Source organism: Pristiophorus japonicus, chromosome 18 (assembly GCF_044704955.1).
Source record: "Pristiophorus japonicus isolate sPriJap1 chromosome 18, sPriJap1.hap1, whole genome shotgun sequence".
In the NCBI taxonomy this organism is placed as follows: domain Eukaryota; kingdom Metazoa; phylum Chordata; class Chondrichthyes; family Pristiophoridae; genus Pristiophorus; species Pristiophorus japonicus.
Genome location: NC_091994.1, coordinates 52,589,100 through 52,605,617, shown reverse-complemented (window position 1 = coordinate 52,605,617; position 16,518 = coordinate 52,589,100). Strand labels below are relative to the sequence as shown.

Sequence of the window (16,518 nt, the reverse complement as noted above, 5' to 3'; positions counted from 1 at the left end):
GTACCGAGCTCCTCGCCCCATTTAAATAAGATTTCCTGTTGACTCAATGCATGCTATAAAAGGTCAGCCACTGGTTTGCACGCTGGACAAAGCAAGTGGGGACTCAGCAAAATTAACCACCTCCACCTCCGGCTCCGGCTCCGGCGCCCTGTTGTACCTCACCTCACGTCTTCGCTCCGAGTGAGAATTCTACCCTTTCCCTCAGTCTCTCCTCTCCAGCAATGTGTTCGACTATCCCTTCCACCCATTTATCCCCTCTGCTTCAATAGCCTTCCCTGCTAACTTCCACAATCTCCACACCCCGGGGAGCGAGCAGGCCCCATGAGGGAGCAGTGCGTGAGGCCGGTACTCTTTGGCCATCGGGACATACAACAGCTTAGCACCTTTGGCACAGAGCAGCACTTCAATGACCAGTGGTAGCCAGGCCTCGACCAGCCTGCCTGCTTCATGGTGCGCTCACTTTCTGAGAGCGATTGGTTTATAGCTCCCTCTGGGACCTCGCATCCTGCACTGGTCTCCGGCCTCTCCTGGGACACGGTGTGGGTGGGCGCTGGTGGGTGAGTTGGGGGCCCTGATGCCCATCTGCACCAGGACAATACTGGACAGGCTCAACAGACCAGCTGCTCTTCACCCCTCTCTCATTTTGATATAGTGGTCATCCAAAATTATTCGCTTAATGATTGATGGCTGGGAACTATCTGAGATATTGTGACCAGGGCTGGGAACTATTTGTGTGATATAGCGACCAGGGCTGGGAACTATGAGTGAGATATTGCGACTGTTGTGTATCTGTAAAGCATGCATTCCCATGTTCCGCCACCAGGGAGTGCATCCCCTGAAGTCCCAAGGGATCCCAGCATCCCTTGGGAGCACTGTATATAAGCCGGCCCCTAAGGCCTGTCCTTCCCTCTGGAGTGTCTTATTAAAGACTGAGGTCACTGTTACTTGAACCTCCCTGTGTGCAGCCTCATCTGTGTTAGGAACACAATAACTGGCGATGAGTATACGAATCCATCGCAAAGATGCAGCAAACTGTGGGCATCCTGGAGAAGTTCTCGGAGGGTGAAGACTGGGAGGCCTATGTCGAATAGCTAGACCAGTACTTTGTAGCCAACGGAGAAGGAAGTGCTGCAAAAAGGAGAGCGGTCCTCCTCACGGTCTGCGGGGCACCGACCTACAGCCTCATGAAGAATCATCTGGCTCTGGTGAAACCCACAGATAAATCATATGAGGAGCTGTGTACACTGGTTCGGGAGCATCTTAACCTGAGGGAGAGCGTGCTGATGGCGAGGTATCGGTTCTACACGTGCCAGCGATCTGAAGGTCAGGAAGTGGCGAGCTACGTCGCCGAGCTAAGGCGACTTGCAGGACAATGTGAGTTTGATGGCTACCTGGAGCAAATGCTCAGAGACTTTTTTGTACTGGGCATTGGCCACGAGACCATTCTACGAAAACTTTTGACTGTAGAGACACCGACCCTCAGTAACGCCATTGCGATAGCACAGGTGTTTATGTCCACCAGTGATAACACCAAACAAATCTCTCAGCACACAAGTGCTAGCACTGTTCATAAATTACTAGAACTGTGTTTGCGAGCAGAAATGTACAGGGCAGAACTCACGAGTCTGCAACTGTCAGCAGGCCTCAGGTGACCCAGATGTCTCAGAGTCCCCAACAAAGGATTGGGTGGAAGGCAATTCACACCTTGTTGGCGTTGTGGAGGCTTCCATTCAGCCTATTCATTCTGCTTCAAAGGGTATGTTTGCAAGAGCTGTGGAACAATGGGGCACCTCCAATGAGCTTGCAAACGAGCTGCAAGTTCTGCAAAACCAGCTAACCACCACGTGGCAGAGGAAGATCGGTCCATGGTGGATCAAAGCAATTTTGAGCCTCAGAGAGAGGAGGCAGATGCTGAAGTACATGGGGTGCACACATTTTTGACGAAATGTCCACCTGTAATGCTAAACATAAAATTGAATGGCTTACCCGTAGCCATGGAACTAGACACTGGCGCAAGCCAATCCATCATGAGTAAAAAGATGTTTGAGAGACTGTGGTGCAATAAGGCATTCAGACTCGCCTTGAGCCCCATCCACACGAAACCGAGAATGTACACCAAAGAGCTTATCACTGTCCTGGGCAGCGCCATGGTCAAGGTCACCTACGAGGGCACGGTGCACGAACTGCCACTCTGGATTGTCCCGGGCGATGGCCCCACACTGCTTGGAAGAAGCTGGCTGGGCAAAATCCGCTGGAACTGGGATGACATCCGAGCACTATCACATGTCGATGAGGCCTCATGTTACCAGGTTCTTAACAAATTTCCTTCCCTTTTTGAGCCAGGCATTGGAAACTTTTCCGGGACAAAGGTCCCAGAGGCACGACCCATTCACCACAAGGCGCGAGCGGTACCCCACATGATGAGGGAGAGAGTGGAAATCGAGCTGGACAGGCTGCAATGTGAGAGCATCATCTCCCAGTGGAATTCAGCAAGTGGGCCAGCCCGATTGTTCCAATACTCAAAAGTGATGGCACGGTCAGGATTTGCGGCGATTATAAAGTAACTATTAATCCTTTCTCGCTACAGGACCAATACCCGCTACCTAAGGCAGACGACCTATTTGCGACGCTGGCAGGAGGCAAGACGATCACCAAGCTCGACCTGACTTCGGCCTACATGACGCAGGAGCTGGAGGAGTCTTCGAAGGGCCTCACCTGCATCAACACGCACAAGGGACTGTTCATCTACAACAGATGCCCGTTTGGAATTCGGTCGGCTGCAGCGATCTTCCAGAGAACCATGGAAAGCCTATTCAAGTCGGTAACACGCACGGTGGTTTTTCAGGACGACATATTGGTCACGGGTCGGGACACCGCCGGGAACCTACAAAGCCTGGAGGAGGTCCACCAGCGACTGGATCGCGTCGGGCTGCGGCTGAAGAGGTCGGAATGCGTCTTCATGGCAACAGAAGTGGAGTTTTTGGGGAGGAAGATCGCGGTGGACGGCATTTGGCCCACAGACGCCAAGACAGAGGCTATCAGGAACGCGCCCAGGCCACAGAACGTCATGGAGCTGCGGTCGTTCCTGGGACTCCTCAACTATTTTGGTGACTTCCTACCGGGGCTAAGCACCCTCTTAGAGCCCCTACATGTGTTATTGCGCAAAGGTGAGAACTGGGTATGGGGGAAAAAAACAAGTAATTCCGTTTGAGAAAGCCAGAAACATTTTATGCTCCAACAAGCTGCTTGTATTGTATAACCCGTGTAAAAGACTTGTGCTAGCATGTGACGCGTCGTCGTACGGAGTCGGGTGTGTATTACAACAAGCTAATGTTACGGGGAAGTTGCAACCTGTCGCCTATGCTTCCAGGAGCTTGTCTAAGGCCGAGAGGGCCTACAGCATGATTGAGAAAGAGGCATTAGCGTGTGTGTTCGGGGTAAAGAAAATGCATCAGTACCTGTTTGGCCTCATATTTGAGCTGGAAACCGATCACAAGCCCCTCACATCCCTGTTCGCTGAAAACAAAGGGATAAAAACTAATGCCTCAGCCATTAGGCATACAAAGGTGGGTACTCGCGCTATCAGCGTATAACTATACCATCCGCTACAGGCCAGGCACCGAGAACTGTGCGGATGCTCTCAGTCGACTACCATTGCCCATCACGGGGGTGGAAATGGTGCAGCATGCAAACTTATTGATGGTGGCGCAGCCCGCAGACTTGTTGATGGTCATGGAAGCATTTGAAAATGATAAATCGCTTGTCACGGCCCGCCAGATTAGGACTTGGACGAGCCAAGATCCTCTGCTGTCCCTAGTAAAAAAACTGTGTACTGCATGGGAGCTGGGCCAGCATCCCCGTTGAAATACAAGAGCCAATCAAGCTGTTCCAGCGGCGAAAGGACTGCCTGTTGTGGGGTAACCGCGTAGTGCTACCAAAAAAGGGCAGGGAGACGTTCATCTCGGATCTCCACAGCACACATCCAGGTATAGTAATGATGAAAGCGATAGCCAGATCCCATGTGTGGTGGCCCGGTATCGACTCTGACTTCGAGTCCTGTGTACGGCAATGCAGCATAGGTGCTCAGTTGAGCAACGCGCCCAGAGAGGCACCACTAAGTTTGTGGTCCTGGCCCTCCAGACCATGGTCGAGGATCCATGTCGACTATGTGGGCCCGTTTCTCAGTAGAATGTTCCTGGTGGTGGTGGATGCTTTTTCAAAATGGATTGAATGTGAAATAATGTCGGGAAGCACCGCCACCGCCACCATTGAAAGCCTGAGGGCCATGTTTGCCACCCACGGCCTGCCTGACATACTGGTCAGTGACAAAGGGCCATGTTTCACCAGTGCCGAATTTAAAGAATTCATGACCCGCAATGGGATCAAACATGACATCTCGGCCCCGTTTAAACCAGCCTCCAATGGGCAGGCAGAGCGGGCAGTACAAACAATGAAACAGAGCCTTAAACTTGTCACAGAAGGCTCACTCCAAACCCGCCTGTCCCGAGTACTGCTCAACTACCGCACGAGACCCCACTCGCTCACAGGGATGCCCCCAGCTGAGCTACTCATGAAAAGGACACTTAAAACCAGACTCTCGCTGGTTCACCCCAACCTGCATGATCAGGTAGAGAGCAGGCGGCAGCCACAAAATGTCGCACCACTGTGTCATGGGAAATTGATCAGAATGACCCTGTGTATGTGCTAAACTATGGTCATGGTCCCAAGTGGATCGCGGGCACGGTGATAGCTAAAGACGGGAATAGGGTGTTTGTAGTCAAACTAGACAATGGACAAATTTGCAGAAAGCACCTGGACCAAACGAGGCTGCGGTTCACAGACTGCCCTGAACAACCCACAGCAGATACCGCCTTTTTCGAGCCCACAACACACACCCAAAGGATCAACGACACCACGCCAGACCAGGAAATCAAACCCATCATGCCCAACAGCCCAGCAAGGCCAGGCTCACCCAGCAGCCCTGCAGGATCAACAACACGCCAGCCCGGCGAGGGCACAACCAACACACCAGAACAGACATTTGTACCGAGGCGGTCCACCAGGTAAAGAAAGGCTCCCGACCGCCTCACCTTGTAAATAGTTTTCACTTTGACTTTGGGGGGGAGTGATGTTGTGTATCTGTAAAGCATGCACTCCCATGTTCTGCCACCAGGGAGCTCATCCCCTGAAGTCCCAAGGGATCCCAGCATCCCTTGGGAGCACTGTATATAAGCCGGCCCCTAAGGCCTGTTCCTCACTCTGGAGTGTCTTATTAAAGACTGAGGTCAGTGTTACTTTAACCACCCTGTGTGCAGTCTCATCTGTGTTAGGAACACAATAGTGACCATGGCTGGGAACTATGAATGAGATATTGTGACCAGGGCTGGGAACTATGAGTGAGATAATGTGACCAGGGCTGGGAACTATGAGTGAGATAATGTGACCATGGCTGATGAACAATGAGTGAGATATAGTGACCATGGCTGATGAACAATGAGTGAGATATAGTGACCATGGCTGATGAACTATGAGTGAGATATAGTGACCATGGCTGATGAACTATGAGTGAGATATTGTGACCAGGGCTGGGAACTATGAATGAGATATTGTGACCAGGGCTGGGAACTATGAATGAGATATTGTGACCAGGGCTGGGAACTATGAATGAGATATTGTGACCAGGGCTGGGAACTATGAGTGAGATAATGTGACCAGGGCTGGGAACTATGAATGAGATATTGTGACCAGGGCTGGGAACTATGAGTGAGATAATGTGACCAGGGCTGGGAACTATGAATGAGATATTGTGACCAGGGCTGGGAACTATGAATGAGATATTGTGACCAGGGCTGATGAACAATGAGTGAGATATAGTGACCATGGCTGGGAACTATGAATGAGATATTGTGACCAGGGCTGGGAACTATGAATGAGATATTGTGACCAGGGCTGGGAACTATGAATGAGATATTGTGACCAGGGCTGGGAACTATGAATGAGATATTGTGACCAGGGCTGATGAACTATGAGTGAGATATTGTGACCAGGGCTGGGAACTATGAATGAGATATTGTGACCAGGGCTGGGAACTATGAATGAGATATTGTGACCAGGGCTGATGAACTATGAATGAGATATTGTGACCAGGGCTGATGAACTATGAATGAGATATTGTGACCAGGGCTGATGAACTATGAGTGAGATATTGTGACCAGGGCTGGGAACTATGAATGAGATATTGTGACCAGGGCTGGGAACTATGAATGAGATATTGTGACCAGGGCTGATGAACTATGAATGAGATATTGTGACCAGGGCTGATGAACTATGAATGAGATAATGTGACCAGGGCTGGGAACTATGAATGAGATATAGTGACCATGGCTGGGAACTATGAATGAGATATTGTGACCAGGGCTGGGAACTATGAATGAGATATTGTGACCAGGGCTGATGAACTATGAATGAGATATTGTGACCAGGGCTGATGAACTATGAATGAGATATTGTGACCAGGGCTGGGAACTATGAATGAGATATTGTGACCATGGCTGGGAACAATGAGTGAGATATAGTGACCATGGCTGGGAACTATGAATGAGATATTGTGACCATGGCTGATGAACAATGAGTGAGATATAGTGACCATGGCTGGGAACTATGAGTGAGATAATGTGACCATGGCTGATGAACAATGAGTGAGATATAGTGACCATGGCTGATGCCAGTTGTGCACTGGCCGTTCACCATCAATGAGATATGGAAGGACAAGGACCTTACCCTTGTCAGGCCTTTAATTACACCTTCCTAGACTCGAGCAGCCTGATAGTGAGGGTGTGCCACACGGTGCCACTGACAGAGGGATGAAGGAGCAGCTCACCAATGATCTACACACAGCGGAGCAAGAGAAGGACCCTAAGAACATAAGGAATAGGAGCAGGAGTTGGCCATTCGGCCTCTCGAGCCTGCTCTGCCATTCAATAAGATCATGGCTGATCTGATCATGGATTCAGCTCCACTTCCCCGCCCGCTCCCCATAACCTTTGACTCCCTTATCGCTCAAAAATCTGTCTAGCTCCACCTTAAATATATTCAATGACCCAGCCTCCACAGCTCTCTGGGGCAGAGAATTCCATAGATTTACAACCCTCAGAGGAGAAATTCCAACTCATCTCCATTTTAAATGGGCGGCGCCTTATTCTGAAACTATGCCCCCTGGTTTTAGATTCCCCCTTGAGGGGAAACATCTCTCTGCACCTTCCCTGTCAAGCTACCTGACCAGGAAGAACCACAACGGCTACCTGAGGGAGAAAGTCGACAGACATCAGTAGCACCATGCCAGAAACCCATCGGTACTTCATCGCCCGGGCTGTGGCTCCGGGGAAGGTTGTCATGGTGCCAGCAGCGATGACCATTTACCCGCTCGCCGAAACCTTCGCACAAACTCATCAACATGAGCATGTGCAACTCCGCTTATAGATCTCGCATCGTTCCAAAGGCAGTCTGAGGCGTAAAGCCAAATCGTCATACAAACTGTACAGAAGTTAGTTAACATCTGCAACATTGAGAGAGAGGGAAAGGGAGGGGAAGGGGATGGATAGACTGGGGAAGCTGGGATTGCTCTCCTTAGAGCAGAGAAGGTTAAGAGGAGATTTACTAGAGGTGTTTAAAATTATGAGGGGTTTCGATCGAGTAAACCGGGAGAAATGGTTTCCAGCGGCAGGAGGGTCGGTAACTGGAAGACACAGATTTAAGGTAATTGGCAAAAATCCCAGGTGGGAGAGGAGGGGAATGTGTTGACACAGCGAGTTGCTGTGATCGGGAACGCACTGCCGGAAAGGGCGGTGGGAGCAGATTCAATAGTGACTTTCAAACAGGAATTGGATGAAATACATGAATCCGACAAATTTGGCAGGTTATGGGGAAAGAGCGGGGCTGTGGGATTGATGGGATCGCTCCTTCAAAGAACCGGCACAGGCATGATGGGCCGAACAGCTGTCTTGTGTGCTGTTATATTCTATAGGAGTGCGTAAGTAATCATCAGAGAAAATCTTCCCTTTATTCATCTTAATTTGCATGTGTGCAAGCTGGGTGAGGGAGGAATGGGAGTTGTGAGTAACACAGACCCAGAGCCTGTGATAGATGCTTACGGTGCATCAGCATACCCCGCTGAGAGGGAATCGATATAGGACTTACCCCATCCAAACACAGGCGCGTTCCCTGGTTACAGAGGCTGTAGTTTGCTTTGGGAGCAGAGTCAGGGCAGGTAGTGGTCACTCCGTCACAATGACTCTCAAGGGCACACTCGGTCTCCTTCCTACACTGCTGATGGCGAGGGAGGGTCACACAGCGGGGGCTGCAGCACTGACCCTGAGTCGGACTGAGAAAATAGCAAGACCAAAACACACCATTCAGTGGGATCGCTACACTCACTCCCAGTCAGTGATCATCATACACGTTGGTCACACTACAGCTATTCAAGGTTCTGGTTACTGAAATCTTTCAGCCGACACAGTGAGTGTCAGCCTGGCACTCCAGTGCAGTACTGAGGGAGTGCCGCACTGTTAGAGGAGCAGTACTGAGGGAGCACTGCACTGTTGGAGGAGCAGTACTGAGGGAGCGCTACACTGTCAGAGGGGCAGTACTGAGGGAGTGCTACACTGTCGGAGGGGCAGTACTGAGGGAGTGCTGCACTGTCGGAGGGGCAGTACTGAGGGAGTGCTGCACTGTCGGAGGGGCAGTACTGAGGGAGTGCTGCACTGTCGGAGGGGCAGTACTGAAGGAGCGCCGCACTGTTGGAGGGGCAGTACTGAAGGAGTGCTGCACTGTTGGAGGGACAGTACTGAGGGAGCGCTGCATTGTCAGAGGGACAGTACTGAGGGAGCATCGCACTGTCGGGGGGCAGTACTGAGGGAGCACTGTACTGTCGGAGGGGCTGTCTTTCAGATGAGATGTTAAACCAAGGGATTGCTCTCTCAGGTGAATGTAAACAATCCATGGCACTATTTTGAAGAGGAGCAAGGGAGTTATCCCCGGTGTCCTGGCCAATATTACTATATTAAAGATGCTATATAACCCCAAGTTGTTGTTGTTGATATAATCCTGACCAAGGTGGAGTGTCCACGCCAGGACTGAGTCCTGGGGCCCTGAAGTTTGTTGGTGGTTTTAGTTTCTAGTAATTTAACAGCGCCAACCCTGCCCCAGCGTGTGTGTGAGAGCGGGTGAGAGAGTGTGAGAGAGAGTGCGCGTGTGTGAGACAGAGTGTGTGCGAGTGTGTGTGTGAGAGAGAGTGCGTGTGTGAGACAGTGTGTGTGAGTGTGTGTGAGAGAGTGTGAGAGAGAGTGCGCGTGTGTGAGACAGAGTGTGTGCGAGTGTGTGTGTGAGTGAGAGTGCGTGTGTGAGACAGAGTGTGTGTGAGAGAGTGTGAGAGAGTGCGTGTGTGAGACAGAGTGTGTGTGAGTGTGTGAGAGAGTGTGAGAGAGAGTGCGCGTGTGTGAGACAGAGTGTGTGCGAGTGTGTGTTTGAGAGAGAGTGCGTGTGTGAGACAGAGTGTGTGCGAGTGTGTGTGTGAGAGAGAGTGCGTGTGTGAGACAGAGTGTGTGTGAGTGTGTGTGTGTGAGAGTGTGTGTGAGAGAGTGCGCGTGTGTGTGTGAGAGAGAGTGCGCGTGTGCGGCGTGGCAAGAGCGCGTATGTGAGAGAGAGAGCGCGAGAGTGCATGTGTGTGTGTGTGTGTGAGAGTGTGTGTGAGAGAGTGAGTGTGTGTGTGAGAGAGTGAGTGTGAGAGAGAGAGTGTGAGTGAGTGTGAGAGTGAGTGAGTGTGTGTGAGAGAGAGAGTGTGAGAGTGTGTGTGTGTGAGAGAGAGAGTGTGAGTGTGTGAGAGTGTGTGTGTGTGTGAAAGAGAGAGTGTGAGTGTGTGTGAGAGCGAGTGAGTGTGTGTGTGAGAGAGTGAGTGTGAGAGAGAGAGTGTGAGTGAGTGTGAGAGTGAGTGAGTGAGTGTGAGAGAGAGAGTGTGAGTGTGTGTGAGAGAGAGGGTGTGTGTGTGACAGAGTGTGTGCGAGAGTGTGGGAGTGCGTGCGCCTTGCGAGTTGTGTTTGAGTGCGTGAGTGCGAGAGTGCGAGTCCAAGTGTGTGAGCGCGATAGTGTAATGCGAGAGTGCGAGTGCGCGAGGCGAGAGCGAGTGCGCGAGGCGAGAGCGAGTGCGTGCGTGTCTGTTTGTTCCAGGTCCCGAACCACATGTTGAAGGGTGGAAGATGCCTGTGCGTTGCCCACCAGCCACCACACGGGCTTGCCAGAGCTGTAGCCTTCAATGGAGCGTACCATTTCAAGGGCAGACATTGCAACTGTGAATAGCAAGCGTTGCTATGGGCAGCAGAGAAGGCCTCTGGATTTGGCTCACGATATTACTGCCCAGCCCCACTACACAAGGCCGTTGCCAGTACCCTCTGCTGAAGGAGACTGGCTCTGGAAGGTTTGAAGATACTGGAAGGTTGGGTGTCCTACCTGCACTCTTTCCCTGGCTTCAGCTTACAGGAAAGCTCCATTGAGTGACTGCCGCCATAGCAACAAGGATCAGAGCTACTGTGTCCAACATCGCACTCCTCGCCCTCCTCCACCAGCTGGTTGCCGCAGATTGGCCTCTTACTGTCTGCAAGGTACATTGCAGACACACGTGACCATCTCCCACCGGCATCAGTAAAACCAACCAGCAACTGTTCAGGGGTACACAGCCCCTCACACTCACTCCCCTCAGATACAGGTCCCAGCCCCTCACACTCACTCCCCTTACACTCACTCCCCTCATACACGGTTCCAGCCCGTCACACTCACTCCCCTCAGATACAGGTCCCAGCCCCTCACACTCACTCCCCTCAGATACAGGTCCCAGCCCCTCACACTCACTCCCCTCAGCTACAGGTCCCAGCCCCTCACACTCACTCCCCTCAGCTACAGGTCCCAGCCCCTCACATTCACTCCCCTTACACTCACTCCCCTCAGACACGGTCCCAGCCCCTCACACTCACTCCCCTCAGATACAGGTCCCAGTGCCTCACATTCACTCCCCTTACACTCACTCCCCTCAGACACGGTCCCAGCCCCTCACACTCACTCCCCTCAGATACAGGTCCCAGTGCCTCGCACTCACTCACTGCGCCTCACGCTCACGCACTACGCCTCAGACTCACTCACAGCGCCTCACGCTCACTCACTACGCCTCAGACTCACTCACTACGCCTCGCACTCACTCACTCACTACACCCCGCACTCACTCACTGCGCCTCACGCTCACTCACAGCGCCTCACGCTCACTCACTACGCCTCAGACTCACTCATTCACTGTGCTGAGTGATTGAGTCTCTGAACTAGTGCAAACTGAAAACCCAAATGACTGAAACAATAACCATTCTAGCTGGTGCAACACGATACGATTAAGAATGGTTGCGGTGAATTTCCGTGAAGGTTCTGCTACACATCCACTCGTTCACACCGCTTTTTCTCGGCTCTTTCTCGTTAGTCAGAGTGAGAGAACTTCGGTGGAAGTTCAGCTGGTTTCACTATAGTTAAATGGAGGGAATAGCGAGAAATGAAATGTAAGATTGAGAAGTTAGTCTTGTTCTTCAGTCTGAGCCCCCAGTGGCACTGCCCTCTTACCCTCAAAGCACTGGTCCTTCTTTGCCATCAAGATCTTGCTGACGTGCCGGATTGTACAGGGAGAGAGTCGATCATTGTTGTACTCATCTCCATCCGAGGCGTAAGGAAACATCAAGAAGTTTCCCGCGTTCCTCCGGGAACCTGAAGATTCCGGTGGGATGCACTCCTCGCCCTTATCATGCTTTAAAAAACAAGAAATTCATTGGCTTTCAATGCTGGAATTCACCCTCTGAGTGACTCTGTCTGATCACAGTGTGAGAGCTTGATGTGTAAAGTCTTTAAACCCTGTGCACAGATTTCACAAGCTGTCTCACGATATGTATTTTGTGACTGGGACACTCTGATTTTAAGGTAATTTCGCTCTTCCTAAAGTTTCTTATCCTGGATTATACCGACCCTCATGTTTATCACTCACGTGCCCAACCTTTCTGGAGACAGGGTTTCCTGGCTTCAAAAGTCTCGCAGTAACATATTCAGCAAACCCCGTTTGGTAATTCCTATTTTAAAATGATCTCACCTCATCTCGTTTCGAAACTGGAAGCGATTCCTAACTGTACCTATTTATAGACATTAACTGTGTACACAAATCCTGCTATCCAATCAGATCGTGGCTGATCGGCACCTCAATTCCATTTACCCAACTTTGCTCCATATCCCGATGCCCTTGCCCAATAAAAACTTATCCATCTCCGTCTTGAAAGCTCCAATTGGCTCCCAGCCTCCACAGCCATTGGGGGAGTTCCAGATTCCCACTGCCCTTTGTGTGAAGAAGTGCTTCCCGACATCACCCCTGAGCGGCCGGGCTCTGATTTTAAGGTTATGTCCCCTTGGTGTGGTCTCCCCCACCAGAGGGAATAGTTTCTCTCGATCAATGCGATGTGAATCCATTTAACATTTTAAACATCTCGATCAGATCACCCGTCACTTTCTAAACTCAAGTGAATACAAACCCCCTCCCTCTCTACCCCTCCCTTCCTCCCTCCCCACCCACCCCTCCCTCCCCATCATCTCTACCCCTCCCTCCCCACCCTCCCTACCCCTCCCTTCCTCCCTCCCCACCCCTCCCTCTCACCCCTCCCTCCCCATCATCTCTACCCCTCCCTCCTCACCCTCTCTACTCCTCCCTTCCTCCCTCCCCACCCCTCCCTTCCCTTCCCCTAATTTTAACCCTGCTTTAATTTTGGTGATTCTGCGCTATCCATCATTGTACGTCACATTGTATAGACATTATTTTGAATAACTGGGCCAGGCTTCCCGGGGGTGAAATTGCCCGTGTTTGAGAGGCCCGTTAGCATCTCTGGAGGTCACAAATGGGGCACAAGAACATTTTTACCCAGGGGGGGCGCGACCGGCTCCCGGGAAATTGTCCGGGGGTTTGCGACGGGGCTGTCACATGGTAGCACACCGGGCCGCCACGCAACCATGGCCGTGCGCGGCAACCCCTCAGCGCGCACGGAGGTAAATTGCCCCACCGACCTGGCCGCCATCCGCTCACAGGGCGGAAGTTAAAGGTGAGGTCGCCAGCGCCCTGCGCCGCCATCTTAGTTTTTTAGCTGACTCTCGGGTCGGCTAGCCGACCTTTCGTTCCGCGTGGTTCGGTGCTCCGATCTGTGTGTCTGGCTGCAGGCCCGGTCCCACGCTGCCCTGGTGGCCCAGTGGAGCCCATCAGAGGCCGAGCACAGTGCGCAGCGGCCCGCCCCTTTAAGGGAAGGGGAGGGGCGTTGAAGCACGTCAGCACTGCGCGGAGCTTTCGTGTAGCGCTGCACAACTCGCCCCGTGAGCACAGCTGGAACCGCCCCTAAAGGAAGTGGAATGCGGGGGATGTCATGGCCATGCACACCGACCCCTTTCCGCCACTCCCCGCCACCCCCCCACCGGGAAATTGCCCAATTCAGTGGCCGAGGCGGGACCTCCGCTGGGGGGGGGGCGGGACCTTCTGCGCTAGGGGGGACTGGACTCTCTGCGCTGGGGGGGACAGAACCTCTGCGCTGGGGGGACTGGACCCTCTGCGCTGGGGGGGACAGAACCTCTGCGCTGGGGGGACTGGACCCTCTGCGCTGGGGGGGACAGAACCTCTGCGCTGGGGGGACTGGACCCTCTACGCTGGGGGGGACAGAACCTCTGCGCTGGGGGGACTGGACCCTCTGCGCTGGGGGGGACAGAACCTCTGCGCTGGGGGGACTGGACCCTCTGCGCTGGGGGGGACAGAACCTCTGCGCTGGGGGGACTGGACCCTCTGCGCTGGGGGGGACAGAACCTCTGCGCTGGGGGGACTGGACCCTCTGCGCTGGGGGGGACAGAACCTCTGCGCTGGGGGGACTGGACCCTCTGCGCTGGGGGGGACAGAACCTCTGTGCTGGGGGGGCGGGACCTTCTGCGCTGGGGGGGACAGAACCTCTGCGCTGGGGGGACTGGACCCTCTGCGCTGGGGGGGACAGAACCTCTGCGCTGGGGGGGCGGGACCTTCTGCGCTGAGGGGGACAGAACCTCTGCGCTGGGGGGGCGGGACCTTCTGCGCTGGGGGGGCGGGACCTTCTGCGCTGGGGGGGACGGGACCATCTGCGCTGGGGGGGGCGGGACCTTCTGCGCTGGGGGGGGCGGGACCCTCTGCGCTGGGCGGGACGGGACCCTCTGCGCTGGGCGGGACGTGACCTTCTGCGCTGGGGGGGACGGGACCCTCTGCGCTGGGCGGGACGGGACCCTCTGCGCTGGGCGGGACGGGACCTTCTGCGCTGGGGGGACGGGACCTCTGCGCTGGGGGGGACGGGACCCTCTGCGCTGGGGGGGAACGGGACCTCTGCGCTGGGGGGGGGGCGGGACCCTCTGCGCTGGGGGAGCGGGACCCTCTCCGTTGGGGGGGACGGGACCATCTGCGCTGGGGGAGCGGGACCCTCTGCGCTGGGGGGGACGTGACTTCTGCACTGGGGGAGCGGGACCCTCTGCGCTGGGGGGGACGCGACCCTCTGCGCTGGGGGGGACGGGGCCCTCTGCGCTGGGGGGGACGGGACCTTCTGCGCTGGGGGGGACGCGACCCTCTGCGCTGGGGGGGACGGGACCATCTGCGCTGGGGGGGACGCGACCCTCTGCGCTGGGGGGGACGGGACCCTCTGCGCTGGGGGGGACGGGACCCTCTGCGCTGGGGGGGACGGGACCATCTGCGCTGGGGGGGACGGGACCTCTGCGCTGGGGGGGACGGGACCATCTGCGCTGGGGGGGACGGGACCTCTGCGCTGGGGGGGACGGGACCTCTGCGCTGGGGGGGACGGGACCCTCTGCGCTGGGGGGGACGGGACCATCTGCGCTGGGGGGGGCAGGACCCTCTGCGCTGGGGGGGACGGGACCCTCTGCGCTGGGGGGGGGCGGGACCCTCTGCGCTGGGGGGGACGGGACCCTCTGCGCTGGGGGGGACGGGACCTCTGCGCTGGGAGGGACGGGACCATCTGCGCTGGGGGGGACGGGACCATCTGCGCTGGGGGGGACGGGACCATCTGCGCTGGGGGGGGCGGGACCCTCTGCGCTGGGGGGGACGGGACCATCTGCGCTGGGGGGGGGGCGGGACCCTCTGCGCTGGGGGGGACGGGACCATCTGCGCTGGGGGGGGGACGGGACCCTCTGCGCTGGTGGGGATGGGACCCTCTGCGCTGGGGGGGACGGGACCATCTGCGCTGGGGGGGATGGGACCATCTGCGCTGGGGGAGCGGGACCCTCTGCGCTGGGGGGGACGGGACCCTCTGCGCTGGGGGGGGGGGGGGCGGGACCTTCTGCGCTGGGGCGGGGGGGGGGGTGGGGGAGTCCTGCCTCGGGCTGGTTACCGTCCACAATCGGCAATTTTAGTGCCCCCCCCTCCCACCCCTGTCTAAGCTCTGTACTGTGTTGTCAATTATTGTCCCTCCACTATGTGTTTCACTTGTATACTCACAGGAGATCCCAGACTGTGACCAAGCTCATGAGCCAGAGTGATGTGCACCATTCTCAGAGGAAGCGGCAAGCCGTATTTCTGCAGTGTGATCAGACCAGTGTTCCACTTGCGTGAGCAGATCCCTCCGACGAGCCCTGTGAAGAAGGAAATGTGTTGGTCAGTGACTGAGGCCGAGGGGTTGACCATGAGGTCACGGCCATTGGAAGTATTTCCTCTGATGGAGGAGTCCAGCACAAGGGGCATAATCTTAACATTAGAGCAGGGCCGCTCAGGAGTGAAATCAGGAGGCACTTTTTCCCATAAAGCCGAGTAGAAATGTGGAACTCTCTCTCTCAAATGGCCGTGGATGCAGGGGTCAATTGGAGCTTTCAAGACTGAGGTGGGTAGAGTTTTGTTGGGTAAGGGTGGCAATGGATATGGAGGAGAGGCGGTAGATGGGATTGAGGTGCAGATCAGCCACGATCGACTGAGTGGCAGAGCAGGCTCGAGGCACTAATACAACTATACTGGAGTTGTTGACCAATCACAGCGATCAATCTCTATCCATGAATCTACAGCAGACCTAGACACGGTGAGGAGACCCCCAGTGGGGGAGCGCTTTGGGAGCCACAGGTCCTCAGTCCCCTGTTCCCCCCCGAGCTCGCTGCACCCACCACACGGCATGTCTCACGTTACTCATACATTGCATTCCAAAATGTCATTTTCCTCATAAATCTATCTCATTTACATTTGAATGAATCGACACTAACTGCTTCCACCATCTCCCTAGGAAGTCTGTTCCATAGATTGACCACTCGCTCACTGAAATATCGTTTCGCAGATTAGTTTTGCATTTACTTCCACAAAATGAATGGTTGGCTTTTTGGAGACCCTTAGCTGCCTCACCTTCATGGGCTCCCACACAGCCACGGAGTCGCAGTGCAATGAGGCCCACAGTCAGTGTACAGCAC

General features: G+C 54.6%; 1 protein-coding gene across 1 annotated transcript in view; it reads right to left on the bottom strand.

Annotated features, from left to right (window-relative positions):
• LOC139229037 (disintegrin and metalloproteinase domain-containing protein 10) overlaps positions 1-16,518 on the bottom strand; it is a 224,241-nt gene that overhangs the window by 12,516 nt on the left and 195,207 nt on the right. Inside the window, exons 9-12 of the mRNA XM_070860697.1 lie at positions 15,569-15,702; positions 11,650-11,830; positions 10,501-10,645; positions 8,197-8,380 (exon numbers count right to left, since the gene is read on the bottom strand). Of these exons, the coding sequence (XP_070716798.1) occupies positions 8,197-8,380; positions 10,501-10,645; positions 11,650-11,830; positions 15,569-15,702 (644 nt within the window). The remainder of the gene's footprint in view (positions 1-8,196; positions 8,381-10,500; positions 10,646-11,649; positions 11,831-15,568; positions 15,703-16,518) is intronic.